Raw genomic sequence first — 27,229 nt, 5'->3', positions numbered from 1 at the left:
TTGATGGCTATAAAAGAAAAGATACTTCTGGAAATAGAGTTCTTAGAGGAGTAGTTAATCAATCCCTTTGGAGTGAAAATAAAATTATTCAGACAGCACTTGGCGATACCATGGATTAAACACTTCATATTTTGCTGAATACGGGACCTAAACAAAATTCCATTCCTTTGCCTCTTACCCACTTCCCATGTAATAAAGCCCACTCTTCATATATGCGATTTAGGTTAAATCAGTTTCCGACATGGGAAACAAACAAAGCACTGGTAAATGCATTCTGAACAAAGTTATTTCACAGGTTCCAGTTGTTGTGCAAACTCTACCACTTGGTTATGAACTGTCCATATTGTATTACGAGAACGCATTTTGGAAAAGCATTGGAATGTTGTTGCACACGACTTCATTGATAATTGCACTATATAATTTTTTAGAGGAACTTTTAGATGCACTGTTATGGTTCCAATCATGATTTCTTGTTGAACTGTTATGGTTCCAATCATGATTTCTTGTTGAACTGTTATGGTTCCAATCATGATTTCTTGTTCACTTATCCTTTTCTCTGAAAGAAAAGTGTGTATGTATTGTGTAAGGTTTATTGTAAAAGTCTTCACAATAAAAAAAAAAAATAAGGTGTGGAGTGAAAAGTGTCAAGGAATCTGAGGACATCGAGTCTCAAGTGCTCCCATCTTAAAGGGGTTCAAAGAGGATGGGGTGCATCTGTACACAGATGCAAGTGAAAATGTTTTGGGATGTGCGTTAATGCAGCAGCGAGCGACAAACAGTGGCTTATGCTTCGCGTGTTCGAAGGATGCAGAACAACATTCGGTAGTGGAAAGAAGCTTTTAGATGTGTCTGGAAGTAGAAATGTTGATTTTGTGGGCGACGGGCCACAAACCTTGCATTTTCAATAGGAAAGGATTGGCTGGCATGTCAAGAAGGTAGGTGGGTGGGTGGGTGGTACAGCAATGCAAGGATTTACAATAGTGATTTAAACAGGATTTCCGAATGGAGGACGAAGGAGATGTGGGTGTGTTGAAGGCGAGGTATTCACAAACTGTAAGGTTGGAAGTGCAGAGGACTGGCAGGCACAATGTGCTGAAACCAAAAGGTCCATCAGATTGTGCTAAAGTATGTAAAATAAAAAAATAAAAAGGATGACCATTAGAGGAGATGGAGGATGTGCTAAAAGGGGTACAAAAGAATATGAAAATTGAGTGTGGATAAGGAAGAGTCAATAAGGGGGAGCGGATGGTGGTACCAGAAGGACATGATGAATTGCCCATGAAGGGCATTTGCAAAACGAAGGGAATTATTCAACAAGAATATTGATGGATGTGAACGGATTGTGATGTTGAGAAGTTGTTGAGTATGAAGGGTGTAGCAATAGCAACACCGTTACGATTGCCAGAGCACCACCAATCTGGTGGATCCACCGAGCTCGACATTGGATGTGGTGGCTGTGGATATTGTCGGCCCCTATCTGAAAGAGGATGTGTAAGTGTGGTAGTGGACATGCTGTCCAAGTGGCCTGAGGTATGTGTTGTGAATCAGTGCACGTAGGGTTATTCAATTCTTGGAATCCGTGTTTTGGAGGGAAGGATTTCTCAGGAAAGCTAGGTTGGATAAAATGTGTGGCCAAGGAAACGGAGAAGTTTCTGGAGGAAATCCAAAGGGTAATGCGGTGGTGGGGGGGGGGGGGGGGGGGAAGCGGGAAGAGATTTAATAGGACTTAATGTGACATGTATTGCTATTGCAACAAGCAGTGATTGAGTATGTGCAGTGATGGAGAGGGTGGTACAGTACAGATGGCACCCCATCAAGTTACAGGGGTGTTTCCTTTTGAGAAGGCGGCCTCCTAATTCAAAGTTACATCCTGGATGGCCGAATGAATAAATAGAAGAATGAAAGGTGTATTGTTTCAGAAGATGTTGTACAGAGAAGAGTTGTGGATGGGCAAATAAAATCCAAGGAGAGGTATAATAGAAAAGAAATGGTGGCAGAAGTGAGACTCAGAGTGTAGAAAGGTCTCATGAATTATTCGAGACTTGATGGTGGAAGAGGATTTGGGAAACACTAAGGTTGGCTAATGGTGAGAAGTGGTGTAAGGACGTAGTGTGTGTTACATGGAAGCATTGGTGAGCAGGATGGAGCATTTTATGTGCGCGAGGAAGGTGGTGTGTTTATATGTGATGTGACCAGACTTGCAGTGTTAGCTGTGACATGTACAATTTACAGAAATGCTAAGCTGTTTTCAATTTGGAATGTTAATCTGAAATGTATATAGTTGTGGAGCCAGTGCTCTGAAGCAAGGTAGTTAATGTGGCAACAACCATGCCAGCGGGCCGGAAAAGGTGTCATCAGCCCGCAACCCAAGTTAAAGGCCCGAGCAGAGGGAGGGCCTTTAAAGACAGCACCTGGGTTACCAAAGGCATTTTCATTTATTGAACATGACGCCACGTGCATTCCCTGTCAATGAATGACAATGCAGTGCCAAGATGGCCACCATGGATATTGAAGGCGGGGCGCCATAGGAGATCAGGAGCAGAAGCGTCCGAAGAATAGAGGTGTGGAGGGTAGAAGATCTGAGGGTGTGGGAAAAAGGACTCTACAGGCAGGGGCAGCAGCCTCCAGGTTCCATGGAACGCGTGCTGACATTAGCGGTTTCAGCCCACGATCCAAGGAACCCGATTGGCCGCTCCCCATCCCCAGGTGCTAAAGAATATTATTCGAAAGACGGTAGAAGGGACTGAGGCTAGCATGGGGCTGCTATAATGTTTATACTGAACAAAGAATAAAGAGGTACCAGTTATACCTACCGTGTGAGCCTTATTACAAAGCACCCATTTGCCTGGACGTAAACCCACCTGCATCCAAAGATCACAGAACTCTGCATCAATAGTCTCAGTTCATCAACAGCAATTTGGTAGACTAGTCTGTTGCAGAAGGGTCCAATCAGGGTTGTGCCAAATGAGTAAGACAAATTCACTGCAAGGTGGTGGGGCAGAGGACGCTCCTCTCCACCCTACCTATCCATTTTACACTCTGGCAGGAGTGCTACAGAATGTTTAGGTGTAGCACCCCCTTATCTTAGTCCTCAATACTCGCTCTATATAGCGAGGATCCACTGTCCTCAAGATCTGTCTAATAGACTTCTTGGACCCACCCAGATAGTGACTCTGCATGCAGTTGGAGACCCGGTGAGGAAACTGCCAACGAGTCAGAAGGCTACACAAACTAGAAGCTTCAAGACACAGGCACACTTTCCACCAGATGCTGCACTACATCTCCAATATTTGCAAGGATTGTAAAAGCCTTTTATCCCAGATTGATTTATGGTAGGTGCATTTAATTCAGTGCTTCACACTGTGCAGCAATCAAGGCCTCTAGTGATCATGATTGAAGACCCCGCAGTGGAGCCATACATGCTTCACCTCAATTGTTCCAAGCATGAGTGCCCTCCTTGGAGATACAGGGATTTAGCTTTGGCTTTGAGCCAGGCTTCTGCAAGGCAGAAGATTGTTTATTGCCAACAAGAAAATACTATCACCCAGATGGTGCATTGATGCCTTCATTTGAGCCAGACTGCACTTCTGGAGGTTCTGCTAAAAGCTGGTATTGAATCCTACATAGAAATGCAGGGATTTCCTCAAGAAAGGCATGGTTCTGGGTGCCATCCTAATCCTTCACCAGATGTTGATAGGGCTCCAACCAAACAAGCAAGGGAAGCACTGACCGCAAGGGAGGCACTGACCGCTTCAGCTCACACTCCTGTTGCACTTGAACGTGTGGTCACAGGAAAACCCCTACATTCACTCAAATCTCCATTGCATTATAACCAACATGTGAAACTCTGGGGTTCCATCCAGAGATGGTCCAAAGGAAATGTTGCATCTTGGGTGGAGGCACCAGGGAACCCAGTTACACATCCCCCCCCCCCATCAGATCTAAGCAATACAGCCACATGTGCCAACCCTCTGAGATTGTTGCCTCCCCATCAGGGTTGGACTGCAGAATACTTCAGGCTAGCACGTACCTGCATAAACTATTACTACACTTCCGATCTGTAGCTTTCACAAACATGCTGAAGGATAGTAGACGGTACTTCATTTATAGAGGACTGATGATATTGGGGCAGGATATAGCAGAATGTAGCTTTCGCGACTCCTAGTCCACTCTCCAGATTCACCTTCTGAACAAGGTTCTGCCACCTTCTAATGAAAGGAGTACCCAGGAAGTGGATAAGGGCAGTGGTGATTACATGCATATCATTAAGGGCTTTTTCTTGTCCAGAAGGTGGCTACCGTTAATTTAGTAACCTACCATTCAGTGGTCAGCTATGTGGGAGATTAGCAGACCAATGCAGGAGCGCAAGATCCACAGCGTGAGGTGAAAAGACAGTGCAATGTCATAAGATGTCCTCTACATGGAGAGTATGACTGGACAGGCAAGTCTTTCTGCAGAGTATTGAAATCATAAACTCTCGCATCAGTAATGATCAGTTAGAAAAATTCTTATGAAGACCTTATGCAGGAGCACATTCATTGTTGGGGAGGAGGATCTGTCATTTGAGAGGGGAACAGAGATAGGCTGTATATTTGGTAAACACCCATATAGGTGAACAAAAGATGGAAGCCTGGCAAGAGGATTGCGTAGGAAAGGAGGGAAAAATAACCTGCGCTTCATAGGGTCATGCTGGAATTGGAGGTTAACATACTTCCCTACCTGAATTCCCAACTCACTATGTACTCCAAATCCATGTTTAAACCATTCAACACCTTCAACTGAATGACTATTGTGATGTCATTAGACCCTACCATGAATTAAGACCCTACTGGGCACTGGCAAAAGCTCCATTGCAGTAACTGACTCCAAACCAGGCTGCAGGTTATGCCTCAGCTCCGATGAGACCTTGAACCTAGGTTTGGTGCAAGCCCATAGCACAACTACATCTTGGTGCATTATACCTTAATTGTGGCCCTTTAAAACTCCAACGCAGCGTTATTGCGCTGTGCAGGTTGCTGGGGCGCATACCTTGCAACAGGGTGCTCGCACAGTGGTTCAAGCTAATGCTTGCCAAGTATGCATGAGCCTTTTAACACAAGTGCCTTCAAAACGGTCCAGTGGAAAGGACACTGCTATGTTCACACACGTCAAGCGCTCCATGCTCGGAACAGACTCTTGAAAGTGCACCCACTTCTTAACGCTTGTAGCAACTTAACTGACTGGGTTACATTCCAGTTACAGAACTTAAGAAATCCATGTAAAGTGGTAATAATAAAAAAAAAAAAACAGTGAACCAATTTTTACTAGGTCAGACTCGGCCACCACCTCACCCACACATCCCCAAGAATGCCCGCTATGCATCTTAGAGGTCTTCGAGGACATACATAAACTTTAACAATTCACAGAACAAACTAGTACACAGCAAGAAAAGCTGGCATTGTTTTTACCCATCCAAAGATCAGAGACTACAACTTCCATCCCAGGATAGTTTTATTGCATGTCAAACACGCCACCTCGTATCCAATCAGACCTGTACTCCCATGTTGCTTAGGATAATCGTAAGCAAGTATCAATTCACCACAACAACCCTTCAAAAGCATGGTGGGCAATGAAGCTACTGGAGGACTTGCTAGTGAGACAAGGCATGTGACTGAACCTGACCCACTCCGCCCACCCCTGCCCTGTCCAGGGTAAATCAAATTGCCATGTGGGCGACCCACTTCCAATATGGTTTGGCAATAGCATCAGAACCAATGTTGGTAAAAGGCTCGTGGTCATTTCCATAGCCTAGACATTCCTATTGAAGCAAACAAAGGTGATTCCAGATGTCAGTTTTGAGCAGGGGCCACCCAATGGGCCTTGGATGGGGAAAGTCTGTAATGGACAAGCTGTCAAGACACTAGGAAGTCCGCAAGCCAAGGCCCATCTTCCTCAATGGATTCAAGTAGAGCAATGCAAACAGGTGGTTGGCTGGCACCTCATGCCTCAAATAATCACCCAAGGGGTCAGTCAAAGGTGGGATAGGTGGCATCCGTGGCCACGCCACAGTTGTTGTCCTTCATGGACATGAGAACATAACCATCGTTCCCCCAGTAGGTCGACCAAGAGTTCTTTACCAGCCAGTAAGGGTCTCCATTCAACACACCGTAGCCAACAGCAAGAACTGCATGGTCCAGATTCACTGTCTTATTACCTGCGGGCAAAGAAGAAGAAGTCAAATACTGCCAGAAGTACCATTCATCTATACTGAAGCTCAAACACTGAGCAAGTCCTGTCCTCCAACCCATGATTTGCAGAAAAGCCCCCATTCCTCACACCACAAAATAAATCCCAAAATACATCCAGTCAATGGAAAGAATGCTAATTGATCTACAGTTGGGACACTTGCCAATTAAAGCATCCCATTGCTTGCCTGGCACATAAACAGCATGCACCCAAAAAAGAAGGATCCAAAAGAATTGTACTGCCGTGCAAGATGCGAACAGGACCTAGACGGGAAAAGTCCCATGACCCACAAAAGCCTACCATCTAAAGTCTAGCACGAGCACTGGCAACGAGGTTCCAAATAGTCTACACCACAAAAAGTGGAGTTCCCATTGACCCGAGCTCAAGTGCAGCATTTAAAGGTCAAGCCAAGCGGTGTTCATTTCCATCCCCCCCTGGATGATTATCTCTGGAAGACCACAGAAGGCACCCTTTTTGCACCCCCACCCCCTCCAAACAGGAATGTTAGTTTCCATTTGCCCAGCTGTAAAGCCAGCACAAGACGGAAAAGAACCAGAAGATACAATATACTAAAAAAAAAAAAAAAAAAAAAAGCCAAACAAAATTGGAACGGGGAGTGGGGCGCTGAATAAAATAGCATTCCACCAAATCATGCAGTTCTGGGAAAGCCATGCACTGGCCCCTCGCTGTGCAGCCGAGCACTACACAGGGAAATTCATCAGCTCATGAAATTTAACCAGTGAAAACATAGGTTGGAGGCACATGCTCATTTTACAAAAGGAACTGAATTGATTAAACTGCAATAAGGTATGAACACTTTTGGGCTTCTGAAAGAGCATCCCTTAGGTCTAGAAGAAAGAGTGCCATCTAAAGCGCCAAGCGGAAGGACCATTTCTGCTGCATGGGGTACTGCTCCAAATGCACACCCAACATCATCTTTTCAACGGTTCTAGTGTTGAGAGCACAGAACTCCCAAACCCTCCCCCCCCCCCCCCCCCCGTCAAAAAGTCCAACCCATTGGACTGCGCAAGCAATCATGGATGGCACAGGTGCAGCAACGAATACCTCCAAGATACTAATTTATAGAATCGAGTAGCCAAAACAAATACAAAAAAAAAAGTTACCCATCTCCACCCAACAGGAGTTACCCCATCCTAACCCAGCATATGTGAAGCAAGCCACACAGCAGCTGGAAACTTAATTACCAAATTAAGACCCATTTATTATGTTTGACCTTTGCACTTTGATCTACACAACTCTACCTCTTCATGCTTCCTCCCCTCCATGCTCTTACAAAACCTAATGCACGCAAGAGCATGCTAAAAATAGGAGAAGGTGCTATACGAGACCACATAACAGCAAAGAATGAGGATGGTTTTGCATCCACCCCTCAATCTACTTCTCAGGGTAGTTAACAAGGGATTATCAAATAATCCCATGCGCTTTGTAAACTCCACCCCCCCCCTCGGCTCTGAACTTATTTTGCACAAGTCCTATCAACATGGAGTTAAGCAGTCACCCTTTGACATTTGGGTTAAGTTTTTCACTCACGTCCATCCTGCCATGTACCTCTAGAGGAAACCCAATGTAACCGCAGGCAGGGAGTAGAGAAGTACTAGGGTGGTTCATGACGACTTACCGCACTCTGGCTCATAATAAACTCCATTGGAATAGAAGGCGAAAGACTTGTGGGCAGCATCAATGCTGACCGCCACAGGACCCCTCTTGAAGATTGCGGTTTTCAGCGCAGTGACGTTGCCAGAAGTGACGTTGGTGTAGCCGGTGATGTTGGCGGTCATTTCAGAATGGTTGTAGTGACAGTAGCCATTCTGGGGAAAGGGAAAGAAAAAAAATAAATAAAAAAGGCAGATGGTCGTCATCCACTCCCTCAATTTTCTAGCAGCCACCCTGGCACTTCAAGTGAAAGCTACAACTAACGTTCAGGATCTGCAACAGGTAAAACTCAGCAAGAAGTAAAAGATCCTGCATTGGACCGCCACCCGGGTGAGGAGGCAGTGGGAGTCAAGGAGCTAATTGCTAAAACTCTAAATGTGCTTGTCGCAAATTCTCAACACAATGAGAAGTCCCCCGCCGAATGGGCACAGGAGCAGAGTGAACATGGAAGGCCCGTATCGTGGTTGGCACCCCTTAAGGTTAGGCTGTACAGGCAGGCAACTGAAGGCCACCGTTACTAGGCCATTCCATCACATATGTCCCACCACTACATGGGGACTCTGAAACAAGGTCATAAATACAACACTAGTAAAGGACTAGGGGTGCACGTTTGAACCCCCTTCTGCCCGCTTACTTTGGTGTCACTCCGTCAATAATAGTCTTGATAGTTCCCCAACTCCCTCCTGCTGCGGGACAGGCAGTTAAATTGCTGGGACCTGGTTAGGACTCAATGGGTATGCACTGGCTAGACTGCCTGGACTGTGTTGACTGGCCACCCATAGAGGGCACTGTGGCATCAAACGCATTCTATAAACAGCAAGGATCCACTGGGCAGAGCCCTCCAACAGGTTCCCTTGAAGGTTAAATGGAGTCTTGTGTCTGTGACCAGCAGTCTTTGTAAATGCTCTTTTCCTCTTACCATAGACTAGGGGCTTGTGTGTGAACCTCCAGGGGCACACTCCTCAGGTGCCCTAGGATACCTATTTGTGCTGGATTGGATGGCCTTCTGCCTCTGAGGACTGCTGCTCAAGAATACTTGTGAAGAAAGCCAAGGAAAAGCCCAGCCCTAGCAAGGTTGGATGTCACAAAACACTGGACAACCCAACGACTAATCACTATAGATGGCCTGGTCATGGTCGAGTGTCCATAAACCCCTTTCATGACTAGATTTAGTATGAACAAAGCATGATCAGAATGTGGGCTCCACAGAACTGCTCCCACCACCTTCCCAACTCTTCCGCTCCCCGATTCATCCTCTTATTAGGGAAAGAACTATAGTATTCAGGGTTCATCGGTTCGCTAATGTTGGTTAAAAGGAGTCTTACACTTGTCCCCCCCCCCTCCCATCACCAGGGGTTCCGCACACCACATATCCCAGCATTTGTGTAGCAGAATCTTTGGAGTCACCTCACCAGGACCTGTAGGGGGCTTGAGGGGAAGAAGGCAAACAGCCGTTTTGGGCCAGCCACCATTTTGTCCAACTACTGTTTGTGTCCTCGCCCTGGGAGAGGAGCACTCCCAATTGGAGGTTGTGCCACAGACCAATGTTAAGGCAGCCGGAGTGGAGAACTCAAACTGCAAGCATAGTCCAGAACAGGGATCTGCAACCAGTGGCACGCAAACACTTTTGGACTGACTGGCTCTCCAGGCGTTTTGGAAGCATGTTCGATCCAACACTAACCAGCAGAATCAAAAGGTTGCAGACCACTGATGAAGAGTCATTTGTTAGGCACCTATGCACCATTCATGAAACTGGAATATGCTTCCAAGCCCGTCTTACCTAAATCGAACGGCAGACTACCACAAATACCAAGTCGGTAACCGCCTGTTGAAAATTGCAGTCCACAACATGCCCGATACTTTTAATCAAACGATGTGTTCGTGTAATCAAGCATGGTGTTTCCATTTGGAATGCAGAAGCTCCTCCACATAATCCTGCTCCTAACCTCCACCGTGGCGCGTTCATCCAGAGCTTACAATAAATAACACCCGACACCTCACATGCCCTCCCTCGAGAGGGCACTACCAACATAACCTTCCAGTTCTCAAAAAAGCATGACCAGTGCCACTTCACTGGGTAGAAATTCATGCATTGGTTCCTGCTGTGCCAGGTCACAACACTGCCATGACCCACAAACTACTCTGTGTCCCAAAACCCTCTCACCACACCCCAACTGCATGCTGGCAAAAAAAAAAGCATCTTATGCCGACACCCGTTAACCTCACCTGTCCCATGTAGGCCCCGTAGGACTCTGTCGTTGCAATGCCTTCATGTTTCATGATCCACTCATAGGCCCGCCACTCCTCGCCGCCATCACAGGCATTGTTGCCGAAGCCCCAGGTGCAGTCAATGAGCATTTGCTGGGACAGCGAGACCAGATTTCCAGTCTTGGGGCAAATGGGAGGGAGAAGGCACAACAGTCACGTATGTAAGACATGCTAATCAACACTTGTTTAAGCATACACCCACCCCCGCAAAATGCATTTGTGTGGTTGCCCTGTTCATGCCTCATTTTCGTTAAACTCATGGAGAAATAGGCTGGGTGGAATCCCAACACGTCTTCGTGAGTATGCCTAGGATACCTAGCTGATATCTGGAGCATGCAGGGTAGGTGCTGGTGAACAGCAAGCCTGCATATAGGACATAGAAGCATTGGGTGTTGCCAACAGGCCTGGCTTTCAAAGTGCATGGAGGACCTTTTTCTGAACTATGCAGGGTTTATATAAAAACACCACATATCCTATACATTTATAAAGGATGACCTAAAGTCTTTTCCAATACCAGTTTTTCTTTTACTCAAACGCTGTGCAAAGTGCATGAACAGGCAAGCCATAACAGTTTTACAAAGGCAGCGTTAGGGTTACTGGGGGGGGGGGGGGGGGGAACTGGAGCACTCTTTGTATGGTTCTGCAGCATCCCTTTAACCAAAGTGTCAAAAGGTTCAGACACCATGATGCATTGGGCAGAGCCTCACTGGGCCCCACTGGCATTGCTTTGCCCAGCACCTGGCCACCGCCTTCTGCAAGGTACCTGTACAGAGCCATTCATCTGCACCAACAATATCCTCCTAATGGCTACGGTCACTAGTCAATTTGCCTGGTGCATACCCACCCATAGGGAATCCTGGCCACCATATACAATTCCATGCACTAGCCAAGTAATTTGCAGGCGAGGACATCCAGGTTTTAGATTTTCAAGACAACCAGAGTCCCATTGATGACAGTGTGAAACTAGTCTGGAGCAGCAAACTGCATTTACAAAGTCGCATCATCCATAGATCAATTACCACAATGTGGATTCTCCATGTTGGTGCCCCACAACCCTGGCAGGTCATCTTTAGACCCTGTGACATGGGAGAATCGCACTCAAAATATATAAGTGGAGGTCCTTGGACTGTATCACCGCCAACTATCCAGCATGGCATTTGAAGGGTAGGTTCACTGGGCCTTGCTTTTTTCAGACCCCAATACAATGGTGATAACTCACTGCCATTTCTCCTTAATAGTACAGGTCTGAACAGAAGTGCCCGGGCTGAACGCTAATCGCTTCCAGATATTTCCAGTGATAGATAACAGTGGGGGCATTGCCTATAAACACAACTCACGCGTTTGGTTTGAGTCACCTGCCGAGGAATCAATTCTTCCCACCCGCCAAACCTTAAACTTGTCCTGTATTTCACCCGCCCAGTGGACAAGTGAGCGGTCTGGCTCTGGGGGGGGGGGGGGAGGAATGGATGGGCAGGAGGTTAAGGGCAAGTCCTCCAGTGGCAACAGGCACTACTCAGCACCTCAACTTCGTCATTAAATAACATCAGTGTTTAGGGTGAGCAGATGTGCCAGATTCAAGGACTTATAGTTTGCCCAGTCTTCAAGGGGGGGGGGGGGGGGGGGCTGCAAGTAACAGATCATCATTAAAACATTTGTGTTTTATGTACAAAAGAGGACTGGATGGCCCTTCAAGCATGAGCACAGCTAGGAAACGTTACTGCTTTGGCCTGGAACATCCAGGGGTGTGCCCTCCATTTACAGTGCACACTTAAGTCGCTTCTCAGCTAGGTTACCATACATACCAAAAACAAGGAGGAACTAACCGTACACAAGCCAATCAGTCCAAAAAAAGAAGGCATCTGCACACAGGTTGTAGAGGCTACACAGGTTCTACTAGATGGAAAATATGCAACATCCACCACTAACAGTTCTTGGTCTGTGGTCGTATTGGAATTGGGCAAGTTAGCACTGGATGTAGCCACTGTGAACACTCCACTAACTCACTAAATGAGTAACACATTTGCATGGTACTTGGACGACTGCCCATGCACCCGAGCCACGCTGGCCATTTTGAAACTCCCGAACCACACTAAAACACAAAAGCAAAAGCTACAGTATCTTGCATTTCCCCAACTGACCAAGCGTATCTGCTGGATGATACCACGACTGTTTCACCTGAGTCTTTATTTTTTTATTATGGTATTTATGGAGCACGGACCTAGCTTCGAGAAGCAATGGGGTGCTTTACAGAGGTAGCCAACTCCACAGATGTATAACGGATCGCTTTCCAGAGGTAACATACAGCAAGGGGTAGGATACAGAGGGGGGACAGATGGGTACAGCTGTACAGAGTGGCAAGGAGCAGAGGGGCAGACAGCAAGTCAGGTGGCACAGGGAGGCAACGTGATGAGGAGAGACTACTTGAAGAGGTGGGTCTTTTTTGAATTGTAGGACCATGGTGACAAGTCTGATGCCGACAGGGAGGTGCCATAGTCTTGGGACATAGGCAGAGAAGGCTTGTTTTTTTAATAGTACTTTCCTTTTTTTGCAGCAGCGGCTAAGTCTGCATGCGTCCTGGCTTCTGGTGGTGGGCTGTCCGCTGAGCTGTTTCTCCACGAGGTTGCTGGGTGACTTGAGGGAGACTGCCTTATAGATGAAGCAAGACTTGAAGGTGCGATTAATGCATGCAGTGGGAGACAATGACGGTCGATGAGGGCAGGGGGGCAACGGTCATATCTGCGTAGAGGCATGCGGCTGCATGTAGGACAAGAGGCCTTTGAGGAGGGGGGATTGCCCGCACCCAGGTTGGATGGGACCGGTGCCTGAAGAAAGCATTGACTTCCACAGGAGGGAGAGCCGATACCAAGCTGAGTTTTCTTAGCGGTGTGTCCTGAAGGTCGATGTGGAACCCGAGGGACTTGGTGCTGGTGGTGCTCTAAGGTTCATGGTAGACAGCTAAGCCTGTATGTCTGGTTGTTCAGTGTTGGGGAGTAGAAATTCGGTCTTGGAGGAGTTGAGCTTCAAGTATGCACTGGACAGCCAAGACTGGATCAGCAAGAGGCAGGTGTTGAGCATTTGGGTGTCCTAGATGGAGTTGATCTTGTGATATAGCTGTGTCAGTGGCGTATTGGTGGCGGTGAATGTGTGTAGCTAGGAGGGTTCCCAGCAGTGCCATATATGGCAGGTCACTGGGGAGAGACAGAACACTGCGGTATTCCGCACTAAGGGGTAATTTCTTGTCAGCATTTTATTTTTAATTTTGCAACTTCCAGTTGTGCCGCAACTTCCCTTCAGGCCGACTGTGTTGCAATAGGTTATGAACTCAAGGGTAAGAGATAATTTCAAGCTAGCTGCCATGACTCATCCATGCATGCATGCATAAGGGACAGTAAACATGTTCCAACACTAAACCAGGCGGACTGTGCAGCATAGTCCACAGTGCTGCAGATTTCAGGCAGTGTCCATCTATTGAAAAATTAGCCACCATTGGCCGTCGAAGGGTGATTTGCTGGTTTGGTCTATCATGCAACAATTCGTGATACGTTTTTGACATGTGTTGCCATAACAAGGACTAGTGAAATAATTCCAAGAGTAAGGACTAGTGATCATTTCACTAGTCCTTAATTTTGTGATTTCACAAAAGTAAACTCCCCCCCCCCCCCATTTATGTTGGCAGGTGGTATGGCATGAAAGCGCTGCAAGGATGAATGCCCTTCGGAAGACCGTAGTCTGTGTTGGGAATAATGAAAAAAAGAGTGGTAAAATGCACCTCAACAGCTACAGCTGGACTGATTTTTTGTGGGACTCGGCAGTATTTTCTGGGACACAACACACAAGGTTTTGCATATTAGTTTAGCTATGCAATGTAGATTGTATAGGTGTAGAAAGGATAGCTATGATCCACCCAACTTGACTCACTCAAATTCCACCATGAGGGAGGATGGGCAGCAGTTAGTCTGGATACCAAAGACAACTCGAGTACCAAGTGGGGTGGCTGGCAGGGGGACGCGAGGGCGAAGAGAGGCAGACTTGAGTGGCTTCCTGAAGGCAAGGTGATCCTCTATGCGGCTGATGGTTAATGCTTGGACAGCACACATTTTCACCTCTTCTCTATGAATTTTACACACGTTTCTCCATCACGCAGAGGGAGCACAACCTACAGCATGTTTTGACCATACAAACCGTGAAAGGTGCTATACAAATTACATTATGAGGACCACTCCCCCCAATAGGGGGGGGAATTGTTATTGGAATGACGGGAAGCACCGACCCTGATCCAAGGTTCGTTAGGCTTGTAGTGCGTGAATTTATGCTGCAGGTATTTCGGTCCTTTGTTGTGAAAGGCTCGATGGGTGATGCATATCTCCTTGGAGGATCGCCATCCAATCAGGAGCCAGTGAAGGACGCAGGGGGAGGGGGGGGTGGAAGAGGGCGGAGGAGATGTTCTCTTGGGCATAGTGCTAAAAAGGACCCTTGCAGCAGTGGTGTGTACTCTGCTGCAAAGCAGGGGCCCCTAGGCAGAGAGTGTTAACAGTCTGGACTTGAAAGGGTGATTGCTGAGCCTGTGGGAAGGTTGGGTAAAGAAAAAGGCGCACGTGTATGTGACAGCATTTTACCACAGAGTTGATGTGATCGGGTCAAGCCATAGTCCATAAAGCCAGTGCTTTAAGTGGGCCGGGGCCTGCCGGGGCCGGGCCCCGCCAGTCTCCAAAAAGTGGGTCTGAGCCGGAGCCCTGCCGGGGCCCCCCGGTCCCACCACGCCATGGCAGGACGCATTATCCCGCCACGGCCGCAGCCGCGACGGGAGATGCGCCCGCCAGTGTAACGTTAGGCAAGTGGACAGAAGTGCCAGCCAGCCACAGCGTCGCTGAGGCTGGCTGGCACTTCTGTCAGTCACTGTAACTTCCCTGATGACCCCCCATCTAAGGGGTCATCAGGGAAGTTACAGTTCCTTTGTTTGCCCTCGCCAGGTCACTGACCCTCCGTGAACCTGCAGGCTCCATGATCTAATATGTAAATTAGATCACGGAGCCCGCGGGTTCCCAGAGGGTGAAAGACGCCTTGGGCTCTGTGATCTCTGCTCAGAGCAGCAATCACTGAGCCCGAGGTGCCTGTCTCCTTTGGCAAATCTTTATAAAAGATGCCTTGAAATGTGTACGTTTCAAGCCATCTTTTATAAACGTAGAAATATGTCTAGGTTTATAAAAGACCGCTTGAAACGTGCACAGTTCAAGGCATCTTTTATAAAGCTTCGACAGACAAAACCACCTTGGGTTTTGTCCGTCCTCAACGCTTTATAAAAGATGGCTTGTACGTTTCAAGCCATCTTTTATGAACATAGAAATATGTAACATTGCTATGTTTATAAAAGAAGGCTTGAAAAATACACAAACCATACTAGTACGCATACAAATATATAAATGCTCTACTACATTTATATATTTGTTTGCGCACCCTACTATGATTTGTGCACTTTTAGGCCACACCCACAGCGGATGCCACGCCCCCAAACGAGGGCCCCCCTTCAATTTCTTACCCCACTTAAAGCACTGCATAAAGCATCAGAAAATGTTGAACCTGTGGAGGTGGGGCGCCTGTGGAGGGCAGCAAGGGGCTGGGTTGAGGGAAGAGGGCTCACTTCCCACATAGCAAGACATATCTGTTGCCTAGATTGAGTAGGAGGTGGTTGGCTGCCATCTAGTATTTGATCTCCGAGAGGCAGGTTGATTTGGGCAGGGCTGTTGGGATTTTGAAGATGATTTGGGCATCATCTGTGTAATTGTTGCACAATAGACCATGAGTTTGGTTGAGTGTGGGTAGAGTTAAGAGAGGAGCCGGTAGAGGCGCCCTGTGGCACTCGGGCAGAGAGCCAAGGAGAACAGTGTACCATTTGAGAGAAAGGAGGATCCAATAACAGAGCTGAATCCCCGATGGTGTGTAGTCGCTTGGTGAGGATGTAGTGGTTCATGTCAAACACTGCCGAGTGGTCAAATAGGATTAGGGTAGCACAACCTTCAGAGTGTCTTGTAAGATCATCCCAGATGGACTCGGCATGATTCAGTTCCTCAAAGTTCTGAAGCTAAATAAGGCACAGTTGAGGATCTTGTTCGATTCTAAGAATAGGCATAGTTGATGGCATGCTGCTCAGTCAGCTAGTATAACTATATAGTGGTTGTTCAAGATGGGTGTGTAGTTGGTCAGGAAATGGAGGGAGGTCTTTGAGGAGAGGCTTGATGTAAGAGGTCTTAAATTCTGTTGGGACGGTATCAAAAGTGAGCGAGTTGACAAGCAATCTTGTGAGGTCGCAGGCACAGGTGGCGCTCAAGATGTGTTAGCATTTTAGCAGGTGGGGAGGGAGACGGTAGAGAGAGCGTGGGGATGAGGGGGTGTTCCGATGTGTGCACAGTGGGGGGGTGGAGAGGATACCATTTAGAGGACGGAATTGCGTCTCTTAGGCTATGTTGTGGAAGTGGTTTGAGAAGGAGTCGGTGGGATTGGGAGTGTTGGTGGAGCAGGCAGGAGTGCTGAATTTCAGAGGAGCTTGAAGAGTTCCCTCAATGGGTTTGTGGCTGGCGATTGTCCCAATAGTAGGATTTCCTGGGCTTTGCATATTTCTGCTTAATAAACCTTGAGCAGGGACGCATAGGCCATTCTGCTGGATGACAATAGGTCTGCACACAATGTACATTCCAGGATAGGAGTCAAGTTTTTTTTTTTAGGGGTTTTTTGGTGAGCCATCTGGGTGAATGCCCTGGTATCTTAGAGAACTTTATGCAGGAGCCGAGTGCTTCTGAAAGCCAGTGATCAAAGACAGATGGTGATCAAATAGAGAGAGGGGGGGGAGGGGGGGGTGGAAGTGAGGGAGGCTAGAGTCATTTTGGTTTCCTTTGAGGCACGATTGGGTTAGTGGCCCCAGAGCTGCATGTGGGTCCTGAGAGAAAGGGGGGGGGGGGGGGGGGGGGAGTAGTATGGCAGAGTGGTCAGACAAGCAGACGTGGTGGTAGTGTGGGGAGGTCTGGTGAAGCATAGATTGCATAAAGCATGTTACCACAACGGGTTGGCCCTGAGACTAGACATGTTAGCTGTAAGGTTACCAGGTTCTACAGTTGTGGTAGAGTGATTGGAGTCTAACATGTTGAACAAGATGTTGAAATCCCCCAATGCTGTGTAGTGGGAGACCATTGTGGCTGCTATATAGCCGCTTGGGGATTTCACAAAGCTTCTATTGTATCCCAGGGGTAGCTAGATGAGCAAGAAGCTGAAAGGGTGAGCAGGAGGGATTTGCAGTCTATTGCTGTCCCATTAGCGAGTGGGTGTGGTGATCGGAGGCTTTGTGTAGGATGGCAATGCTGCCTGCCCTGCACAATAAGTTTGTAACCCAGTGGGAAGGCTTCTTGTGCAGTTGTCAGGAAGTCTTGGAGAACCAGGTGTCTGGCCATACTGATATTGGGTCATATATTGTGAATATTTAGCGATGATATGGTAGTGATGAGAATGCAATTCAGACTGCTGTTCAGTTGAAGTCGATTGGGTGAAATTCAAGCTGGGTGCGACTGAGGGATGGTGGCAGTGAGGTGGGATGGTGGAAACCCCCCGCCCCCAATCTCCTGCACAACAGGCAGTGTTGAGAAATCTTGAGTCGGATAGACAGGATCTAACGAGATTTAAGCAGCTGTAGCATTTTCCATGCTCTAGTGTAAGGGTTGGGTGCCTTTAGTTAAAAAAGTACATCTATGCTGCGCGCCATCTTTGTGAATGTGAAGCCAGGCCATCAGCAGAGTGGTTCAACTGGTTAGAATGCCTTAGGCAAGGGGGTCTGCAACGGTTTGATCTCACAACAGCCTTAGCCATCATTGTTGAATGGCGATTCATGATGCACTCCAAAATGTCAACCCTTTGGGAGGGTTAGAACCTTAAGCCATCTAGAAACAGGTCAGAAGACTTCAGTGGCCAGCTTTATTTCAAAGCTCGGCCATTTTCTTCAGAAAAATTGTACTGAATACCAAATTAATCTTGCAATTAAATTCCCACCAGTGCCCCATCTATCCACAGTTTTGGATCACGCCAAAACACTAGAAAGATTAATTAAAACAATGTGGCTAAACCTTCAGCTGGGTGGATTAAGTACTATATCTGATCAGATGCTCAGTTTGATAAATTGGTTTCGCATGGTTCAAATCCTTCAAGTAGCACATAAAGGAAGACAAACTGCCTGGAACCAACTTCCCTCCTGCAGAAAACCAGGCCCTTCAATCCAGTAAACTAAGATTTTAGGCCAAGCCTTGGTCTTCTCCTGCCTTAGATTGTGGCAATGCCCGATGGGAAGGCCTTCCTGTGATAGTCCCAAATCCACTTTTGCTGACAATTCAATTAGGTTATTGAAACCTGGACACTCACCTGGATTTTCATTAATCAACAGGAGCCCAATTAAAGAAGAGGGAGTGTAAGGCCACTAAACCTAACTAGTAAATGCCCGCTACCACAAGCAGTACTGCACTTCTTCCAGGAGACAGTGACACTGTTCTGGGTTATAGGATTACCACATCCAAAACACCTGGCTTGGTAAGTAACATTTACTAAAAAGGATGGAATCCAAACCAGGCCTCCTAGACAAAATACAGTGTAATACATCCACCTTTGCACAGTCAATCTCCCAGTTTCCCAATCCTCAACATTTAGGGGTTAACCACTTTGATGTCTTGTTATGCAGCTTTGGTTAAGAAGCACCGACCCACAGTGTAGCAGATGGGTCTGCATTGGAGAAACAAGTACAAATAATTACAAAATAAAACAAATCTTCACAATGAAGTTGAAGCAGGATTTAGGGCATTGCTGTAGATCATGGGTTTGGGAGACTTGGCTCTCCAGAGGTCTTGCATTACAAATCCCAGCAGCCTAGTCACTAGTTAACGGAATCAAGGGCATCTTTGTCCAAAATATCTGGACAGCTGTAAATTGCGGACTCCATTAAACCTTCCAAAGCAAAAAGGCATGGAGAGAAGGTGCTAGAGTTCTAGTTTAAACAAAAAGAAAAGAGGGCACATCACCGTGTGTGAAACAGTTGTCCTCAGGACCATGCAGCAGGTTTATAAAATGTTTAAACTAAGGATGTAGCACAGATAGAAAATAACACTCATTTCATTACAATCACAATGAGGCAAATTCATTAGAAGACTTTTATACAGTGCAAACCTTCTTGGATCAGACATATTGCAGTAGACCACAACCCGGTATAGCACCTGGTGAGTGGCCATCATAAATCACAACATCTAACAAGATAAGTGCAACATGCCACACAATCTGAGCAGAGTCAGAGGGCAACTGAAGCTCCTTGTGATTCAGAGTTTTCCAATTAATCAGGATTACACATGGCTCTACTATCGTTGTGCAAGTTAGCCCAAAGAAGTTCTAGGTAAGAGGCCAACTTTTCAGCTGCACAAGAGCTCAGCCTTCCTCAGAGAAAGTTAATCCAATCTGTGGCGCTATCCCAAACAGATCTGGCAACCATGTGCGAGCACGTAGACTAGCATATTCATTTTTCATGGACCACCATCTGGCATCAACCAATAGGGTTTTGAATAAATGAGTATTTATTTTATTTGTATAGCACGCCAGGCCCAAGGGCAACCAGGCACGTCACTTAGTTGCAGGCAGAAGCATTTACATTAAATATACAAGTTATGCAAGTTACATATTCGAGGAAATGGAAGTTACACAGGGCTATACAAGAATACAAGGCAGGATATGATACAAGGCCTAGAATTCAATAGGTAAGGGTTACAATCGGGGTCATACATAGTCGTGGGTGGACAACCGAGCTTTGGCTTTGCGCTGAAAGGCTGTGAAAGAGGGTTCAGCTCTAAGAGGATTAAGTAATGCATTACACAACTTGGCTGCCAGGACAGGGAAGCTGCGACCGCCTGATCTTTGGAGGTTGAAGCGCGGAATGACGAGGCAGTTGGTTTGGGCACTTCTGAGTGGTCTTGCAGCAGTACAAGATGTGAACCTGTTGGTCAGGTAGCTGGGAGCTTGGTTGGCAATACTTGTGTGCGAGTGCAAGAGTTTTAAGAGAGACTCTTTGGGTAACAAAGCCAACGGAGACTCATCTGTATTCAGAAAATGTGAGAGGTCCTAGGAATGTTTAGGGACGCTCGGATTGCATGGTTTTGGATCATTTGAAGTTTTGATATTTCATTGGTTGGTACCCAGATAAAGGGCATTGCAATAATCAATAGGAGAGGACCAGGGTTCTGGCTAGTGTAGTGCAGTTAGCTGATGACAGAAAAGGGCAGCATGCTGTGATGAGCTTGCAGGTGTAAAATGCGGCTGATGAAACTTGGTTTGCCTAGATAGTGAGAGGGTGGAATCAATGTAGATGCCTAGTGTTTTGGTATCCTTGGCCACTTTGATGGAATTGCCATCAATGGTGAAGGATTTGAACGATGGGTCAAGCTGAGTTTTTGGGGTGAACCAAGGATTATGAGCTCAGTCTTCTCGTCATTTAAGCACAGTTGGTGCTGTGCCATCAAGGCTTGGATGACTTGATAAAGAACGGTTTTGTGGTCACCTGTGATGGGGATAAGTATCTGGGTGTCATCGGCGTAGTTGGTATACAAGACACCCATGAGGTCCAAGATGTCAAATAGAGGTTTTGTGAAGACATTTGTCGGGGATACACATGATCCTTGGGGGACTCCACAAGTGACGGGGAAGGGTTCAGCAGTGGCAGAGGGTGAGAAGACCCTCATGGATCTATTGTCCAGGAAGGAAGTGATCCAGGCTGTAGCTTTATCTGAGAAGTGGGCAGCAGTTTTAAGGTGGCGGCATAAGATTTGGTAACTAAATCAAATGCAGCGGAAAAATCGAATAACATTAGGAGGGCCCATTTTGCCCTTGTCTTTTAAGTCTTCAATTTGAGGTCTACGAGCGGTTTCTGTGTTGTAGCTGGGGTGGAAAACAGATTGTCTTAGACCCAAAAGGTTGCTGTTTTCAAGATAATCTTGGACCTCAAGTATGCAGCTCGATGAAGATTTTTTAAAAGAAAAGTGACCGTGGTGATCGGTCTGTAGTTAGTGGGTGTGTTAGCGTCCAAGGTCTGTTTTCTCAGGAGAGGAATAACCCAGGCATCCTAAAGGTTGTTCCCCGAGCTGAAGGAGGAGTTTATGAGGGTGGTGATGGACGCCAAGTTGGGCAAGGCCTCCTTGATAATGGTAGCAGGGCAAAAGTCTCCCTGACAATTAGAAGGATTGAGGTTGTTAATGTGTTCAACTTCAGTGGTCAAGAGATGTGAGAAGCAGAATGGTTGCATGGATTCAGTATTGGGTTTGTTATTAGCCTGAGGGGCAAGCTGAGAAAGGAATGCAGGCTGTTTTTTCTCATTAAATTTGGTTTGGAGGGAGGTGATTTTTCCCAAAAGGGCCTTTTGAATATCTGTGCACCAAGCACTGTCTTTGGAGCAGGTGTCTGGTGGAGTGGCAGGGGATGCCAGTTCCTTAAGATTTTAAATAGCTCCTTGGTGTTGGATTGGGTGGCTTCTCTAAAGAGTTTCAAGGGTCCTTTTTTCCTTTCGTAAGGTTCTCAGCTGAGGCGTGCACTAGGAGTTAAGGTGAGCCTGGGGTTTACGTAGTTTGGAGGGAGCGATAAGATCAAGCGCTTTTAGCATAGTCTGAGTGTAGGTGTCTACCAAGACAATGGGATCAGAGCATGAGGAGGCAAGATCATTGAGAGCGGGGAGGCACTCGTTTCTGGTGGATGTGGCAGGTGCTATATTAGGGATGGTATGGATGGTTTTCGTGGGGATGCTGAAGGTGATAAAGTGGTGGTCAGTCCAGGCACATGGTAGATTGGAATTGATAGAGTCTCACAGTTAAGGTCAGCTATCCAATCCAGGATTCTACCCTTGGAATGAGTGGGCACGGTAATGCGTTGGGTGAAGCCCAGGTTAAGTAGTAAGCTGTTGACTTCATGGGCAGAGGCATCATTGGGATCTAGGAGGCCTAAATTGAAATCACCTAGTACGATGGTTTGAGAAGTAGTCTTGGTGTTTTCCGCCAGGGTATGGGGGAGGTCCTCAGTAAAGGTGGATATGGGGCCTGTATATGATGTGGACTGTAATGGTCTGATTAGGGGAAGACTGCAAGCTTAGCTGTAAGGGATTCTGCTGAGTTGAATTGGCAAGGAGTGGAGACACAGATTTAATGAGGTTTTGTGGATATAGCTATACCGCCTCCTTTAGTTTGAGCAGTGTTGCGGTCACTTCTGATAATAGTGTATAAATCCGCAGGTCTGAAGGTTAAGATAACGCGAGATGTGTCTGGCTGTACAAAGAGTGTTCCCAGGGTGAGTAAAGCAATTATGCAATTCGAAACAGCCAAACAGTGCTGCCACAACCTTAAAAACATGCAGCTATGTTTATGCATTTATACAAAGTCATATTGGTTGCAGCCTGGTGGTCCAAAAAAGGAAGAGTCTGCTCATTGTTACCTACAAATCAGTCACGCGTGAAAGTACTGTCTAAGTTTACCAGATCTGCTATGTTTATAGCACCACAGAGTGTGGATTACTTTGCCCTGAGGAAGGCAGAGCTCCTAAATCGCTCATAGCCGAAACTAGAGTTGGCCACTTATCTACCATTTGAACTTCTGGGCATAAAATTGTCTCAGGCACCAATGTAAAAGTGGCCTAAAGTTGCAAAAAGCAATTCATTCCTTTTGCGACAGTGTTTGAGTTGTATCCAAAGGGTGTTTTTTTTTCTGATCAAATGTTACGCAAATTGTGCATTTCAAAGAATATTTATTCACCAACAAAGATCAAAACTACTAGCTACATGGTGAAGTAACTTATCAAACTGGCCCACATGATCCCACAAACTAGCATTATGTTTTTGGTTCTGGTCTTGCCCTATTAGCCAGTCCGAGCCAGCTTCTTTGGACTAACTTGGCTGACAGTCACGTGCAATCCGGATGAATTGTAAAGCTCCCCATCACATAAGGGGCTTCAGTTGCCCGCTGACTCTGCTCAGATTGTATGCCATTGTATATATAGGTTGTGGTCTTGTTAGGCTTTGGTTTTTGGCAATAAACAGCCACGCATCGGGTGCTATGAGGATATATTACAATAGGTCAAATCCAATTATCCAAGACCAATGTTTTGCATTGTACAATGGTCTTCTAATGAATATGTCTAATTGAGAATGAAATGCAATTTTGAATGACTACTTTACATTGTTTAAACATTTTATATACCTGCTGTATGGTCCTTTTTTTGATGTTGGCGTTTTACAATCTCACTGTGCAATTAGCAGAGGCCTGAAAGAAGCAATACATTTTAGACTGATTTATTGACTCTGGCATCTTTAGAAGGCAGAGTTAAGGGGGTCCAATGCCAACAGTGCCCAAGAAGACCCCCTCAGCCCAATGGCTTACTCTCATGCTCCCTTCTCCTCCAGACTCCATCACCACCAATAGTAAGAAACTGAATTTATGCCGCCACACACACACACACAACTTTTCCCAGCAAAGGAGAGAAGAGTCGCATCCCCACTTACATATTCAAGCAGTGTCGGTTTAAAACGAAGAGCACTTGGCTCCAGAACAGACACCCTTCAAGAGCAATTGTGAACAGCTTTAAAGCCAGCTCATATGGAACATCCACTGCAAAGATGACGTTCAGCCCACAGAGCAAAGGCTTGAATCCCAGCCAGGGTAACTGAGCAAGTCAACATTAAAAGTTGACATTCATAGCAGTGTAATAATATTTCTATTGAAGCAGCAAGAGAAACGTTTGTGGCCCACAACATAGAATGGTCAAAATGCTACACTACTTGCTCAAACTTACATTAACATTCCCTGCACCCCTCCTCCCCAAAGCTCACCTTCATGAACAACGCCCCTTCCAATGCCCCAGTGGTGGCAAAGCTCCAGCATGAGCCACAGACAGCCTGGTCCTTCACAGGGGTCACAGCACCTGCCGGATGCAATGGAAGTAGGACATGCAGTTAGGTCCCACAAGACAAAGGAGCCAGATGAGCACTTGCATATTCTGGGAGTTACACATTCCAGGCCTTCCAAGGAGGATTCCATAAGAATCAAGGCAGTAGTGTAGTCTCCCCCCCCCCCCCCCCACTCCGGATGTAGAACAATGATGCTAAGCAATGAGAATTAGCATGAAGATGTGTGGAAGACGTTAGCTCACTTGCCCTTGAGAGTTCCTGGCTCAACTCAGAGGAAAGGCCAACAGGCAATAAAACTTCCCAGCTTTTGGCAGAAAGCAGTGTTTTAGGCACAACTCTACCCCAGCTGGATTACCAGGCACCAGCCAGTTGTGAAAAGCCAAGTCATCCAACCCCATTTGGCTAGAGTGACTTTAGGCACACTTCCTCACCGTAAAGACGCCAGTCGATCGCATCAGGCAGGATGACCCCTTGGTATTGCTCTTCAGGGAAAGGCTGCCCACGGTTGGGCTCACGACTGGGCTGCCGCCCACGCATCAGAGACATTTCCTCCCAGGTGTGGTCTGCCAGGTGGTTCAATGCCAACTTGTAGGGCAAGCCTGCCCGATTCTTTGAGTGGACATATCTACAGAAATGGGCGAGAACAAGCAAGAGGGTCAGATCTAATCACTGAACACTGCATCAAAAAGGTTTGTCCAAGTGGGACCATTTTCACACAGAGCTCTACTACTTTCTAGACAGTATACTCACCATGGAGAATTCCCTTTTCTGGTAGTTGGCAAGTCCGAGTGCCATAGTCCCCATATTCACTCATTTCCATACCTGCCCAATGCCACTTGTACCCACATGCACCATTCTCCTGCCCCCCTCTGCCCAATAATTGCACCACGCACAAAGCATCAATGATTAATTTAAGATTAGCATGGAAACATACATTCAGCCTTTGTGGCATAACAGCACAATAGACGCTGTCTGCATTAATTAACACATTGTTTGAACCATCAAAAAGGCATACGCAGCAGGTGGTCATTAACAGGGGGGTGGGATCCAGTACACTTTAAAGTGCCCCTCTTCCCAACGCCCACATATGCTAGTGGGTGGCAACAGATGAGGTTTTCAGGCTTGTTGGCCAGGAGCCTACAAGGGTGGTCATAAAACTGGCTAGCAGCAGGTGGGGGTAAGACAGTGGTAGTGGCGGTAGAGCCTTTCCTGGGCAGATGCTGGGAATTACCTGCACAAAACCCAGCAGTTGATCGTCACTCGGCAGGCTCAATCCTAGGGACAACGCACGGATCAAAAAACCACTAATGAGCATGAGCTTTAAGCAGCTCCTGGGTATCCAGCAGCTGCCAGTAAGCAGGGGCCACCTCTGTGGAACGAGGGCATTGAGAATCGCAAATCAAATTTGTAATGGAGATGCAAACTATAACTGCCAATTATACTTGATCAACTCTGCTTCAATGGTCTCTACGTGTATCCCAATGCTCCTTTAGCACGATACTTGGGAATTTGGATAGTGTCATTTGGATATCTGTATGATGGCAGTTAATCTGGCTAGTTCATAGCTCCCTGTAGCTGTGGTGCCAAGCTAACCAGGATCTTCTAGGATACAAGCAGGGCATAATGGCTCCCAGCACCTGCCAATTTCAAATCCCTATATGGTTAATAGGAGCCGGTTATTTACCTGCAGCATTGCTGGGAGGTACAATGAAAGCTCAAGATAAAATTACGCAAATCATAAACTACACAACCAAACCTCCATCCAGTTAGAGCACTTCACTGGGGCAAAACATCTTGCAAACTAAAACAAGGAACATCCAAAGGACTAGTCTTTCCCGATAGCTCAGGTGCCACAGTTTTTCTAATCATTGGCATGCTACAGGAACCTGGGCAAGGGACCATGCGTCCACAGTGTCAGTCCTGGACCAGTCGCAAATTAAGTTCCAGATCACAGAACATTGTGGAGTGCATTATAAAAATGGAGTCTTGTTGCTCAAATGTAAAACACCAGATGTCCCATTTTAATGTGCAGCCTTGACCTGCACAAGATCGGAGGCTACATGGTGAATGCAGGGACCACATAGGCTTAGCCTATGCCACCAACTGGAGACCTTCCCTACTTAATCATGAAGCTTTACCATGTGTACATACAGGCTGCTAACACCACAGCAAACAAGCCAACTGTGGGTCAACTCCCTAATGCCCACTTCCTGGGTTCCTAAAAGGTTTCACTTGTGGGCAAGTCCCAGTAAAGAATGGCATTGTCCGAAGAGTGTGGTTACACAAAACCGCATCACTGCTAACAATGGCAGGCATGGGACCTGCATTAGTCCACATGTGACCATTTTTCCTGCTTTTCTTGCCTTTGGCTGTTGGCAGGGCACTCGATACATAATGAGGACGAGACACTTGGATACCCACACACTTCGTTCGCATGTTTGAACATGCATACTGAATTTATACCCTTTCAGAATATCCCAGCTGTAGTATTTATAGCCTATTTTTCCATTTCTAATTCAATACATCAGTGACTACAGCAGTAATATTTTTCCAAAAATAAATTTGTTTTCAATTTATATACAAAACCTTGACATGCAGCTGTTTTAGGGCTTCAGGACCAGCTTAACTCAGCACGTTCTCGTTGATGTCCTGCATAATGCCATTTCCCCCCCAATATTCCATTGGGTAGATAATTGCGATTGCCTCCCCTTATATGTTTGGGCTCATGGGCTTTACAAAGGGAACGCAACACTACACGTGCTTCAGGACCACTAGCCTTCGGCCGTGCCCACTGTACCTTTAAACACCAATGGCCCACAAGCCATGGCCTTCGGCCACAAACAATCAACAGAACGGAGACCCATGTGGCAGTGACCAATGGGATACAGACATTAGGGGATTTCTTTGAAACCTTTGGTTCAAAGGCCAGCACATACATCCGTGACAGCAAGTGACATTTACCAATCACATAATGTTTACAATAGATGTGAAGAGCTTAGAAACCATTTAACCGCCTGGATTCCCAAATCATGCAGAATAGATGCATGCTCAACAAAAGGACATATTGGAGCACCTAAGGAACTATTTTGATCTTCCTCCAAATTCATTTCA

General features: G+C 46.6%; 1 protein-coding gene across 1 annotated transcript in view; it reads right to left on the bottom strand.

Annotated features, from left to right (window-relative positions):
* Positions 1-5,472: 5,472 nt before the first annotated feature.
* LOC138503303 (digestive cysteine proteinase 2-like) overlaps positions 5,473-27,229 on the bottom strand; it is a 56,732-nt gene continuing 34,975 nt past the window's right edge. Inside the window, exons 7-11 of the mRNA XM_069622912.1 lie at positions 24,550-24,743; positions 24,041-24,132; positions 10,126-10,287; positions 7,865-8,054; positions 5,473-6,193 (exon numbers count right to left, since the gene is read on the bottom strand). Of these exons, the coding sequence (XP_069479013.1) occupies positions 6,006-6,193; positions 7,865-8,054; positions 10,126-10,287; positions 24,041-24,132; positions 24,550-24,743 (826 nt within the window). The 3' untranslated portion in view covers positions 5,473-6,005. The remainder of the gene's footprint in view (positions 6,194-7,864; positions 8,055-10,125; positions 10,288-24,040; positions 24,133-24,549; positions 24,744-27,229) is intronic.

This window comes from Ambystoma mexicanum, chromosome 11 (genome assembly GCF_040938575.1).
Source record: "Ambystoma mexicanum isolate Mex_15411 chromosome 11, UKY_AmexF1_1, whole genome shotgun sequence".
In the NCBI taxonomy this organism is placed as follows: Eukaryota; Metazoa; Chordata; class Amphibia; order Caudata; family Ambystomatidae; genus Ambystoma; species Ambystoma mexicanum.
The sequence above is the reverse complement of the archived record's forward strand: the minus strand, read 5'-3'. Positions and strand labels throughout refer to the sequence as shown.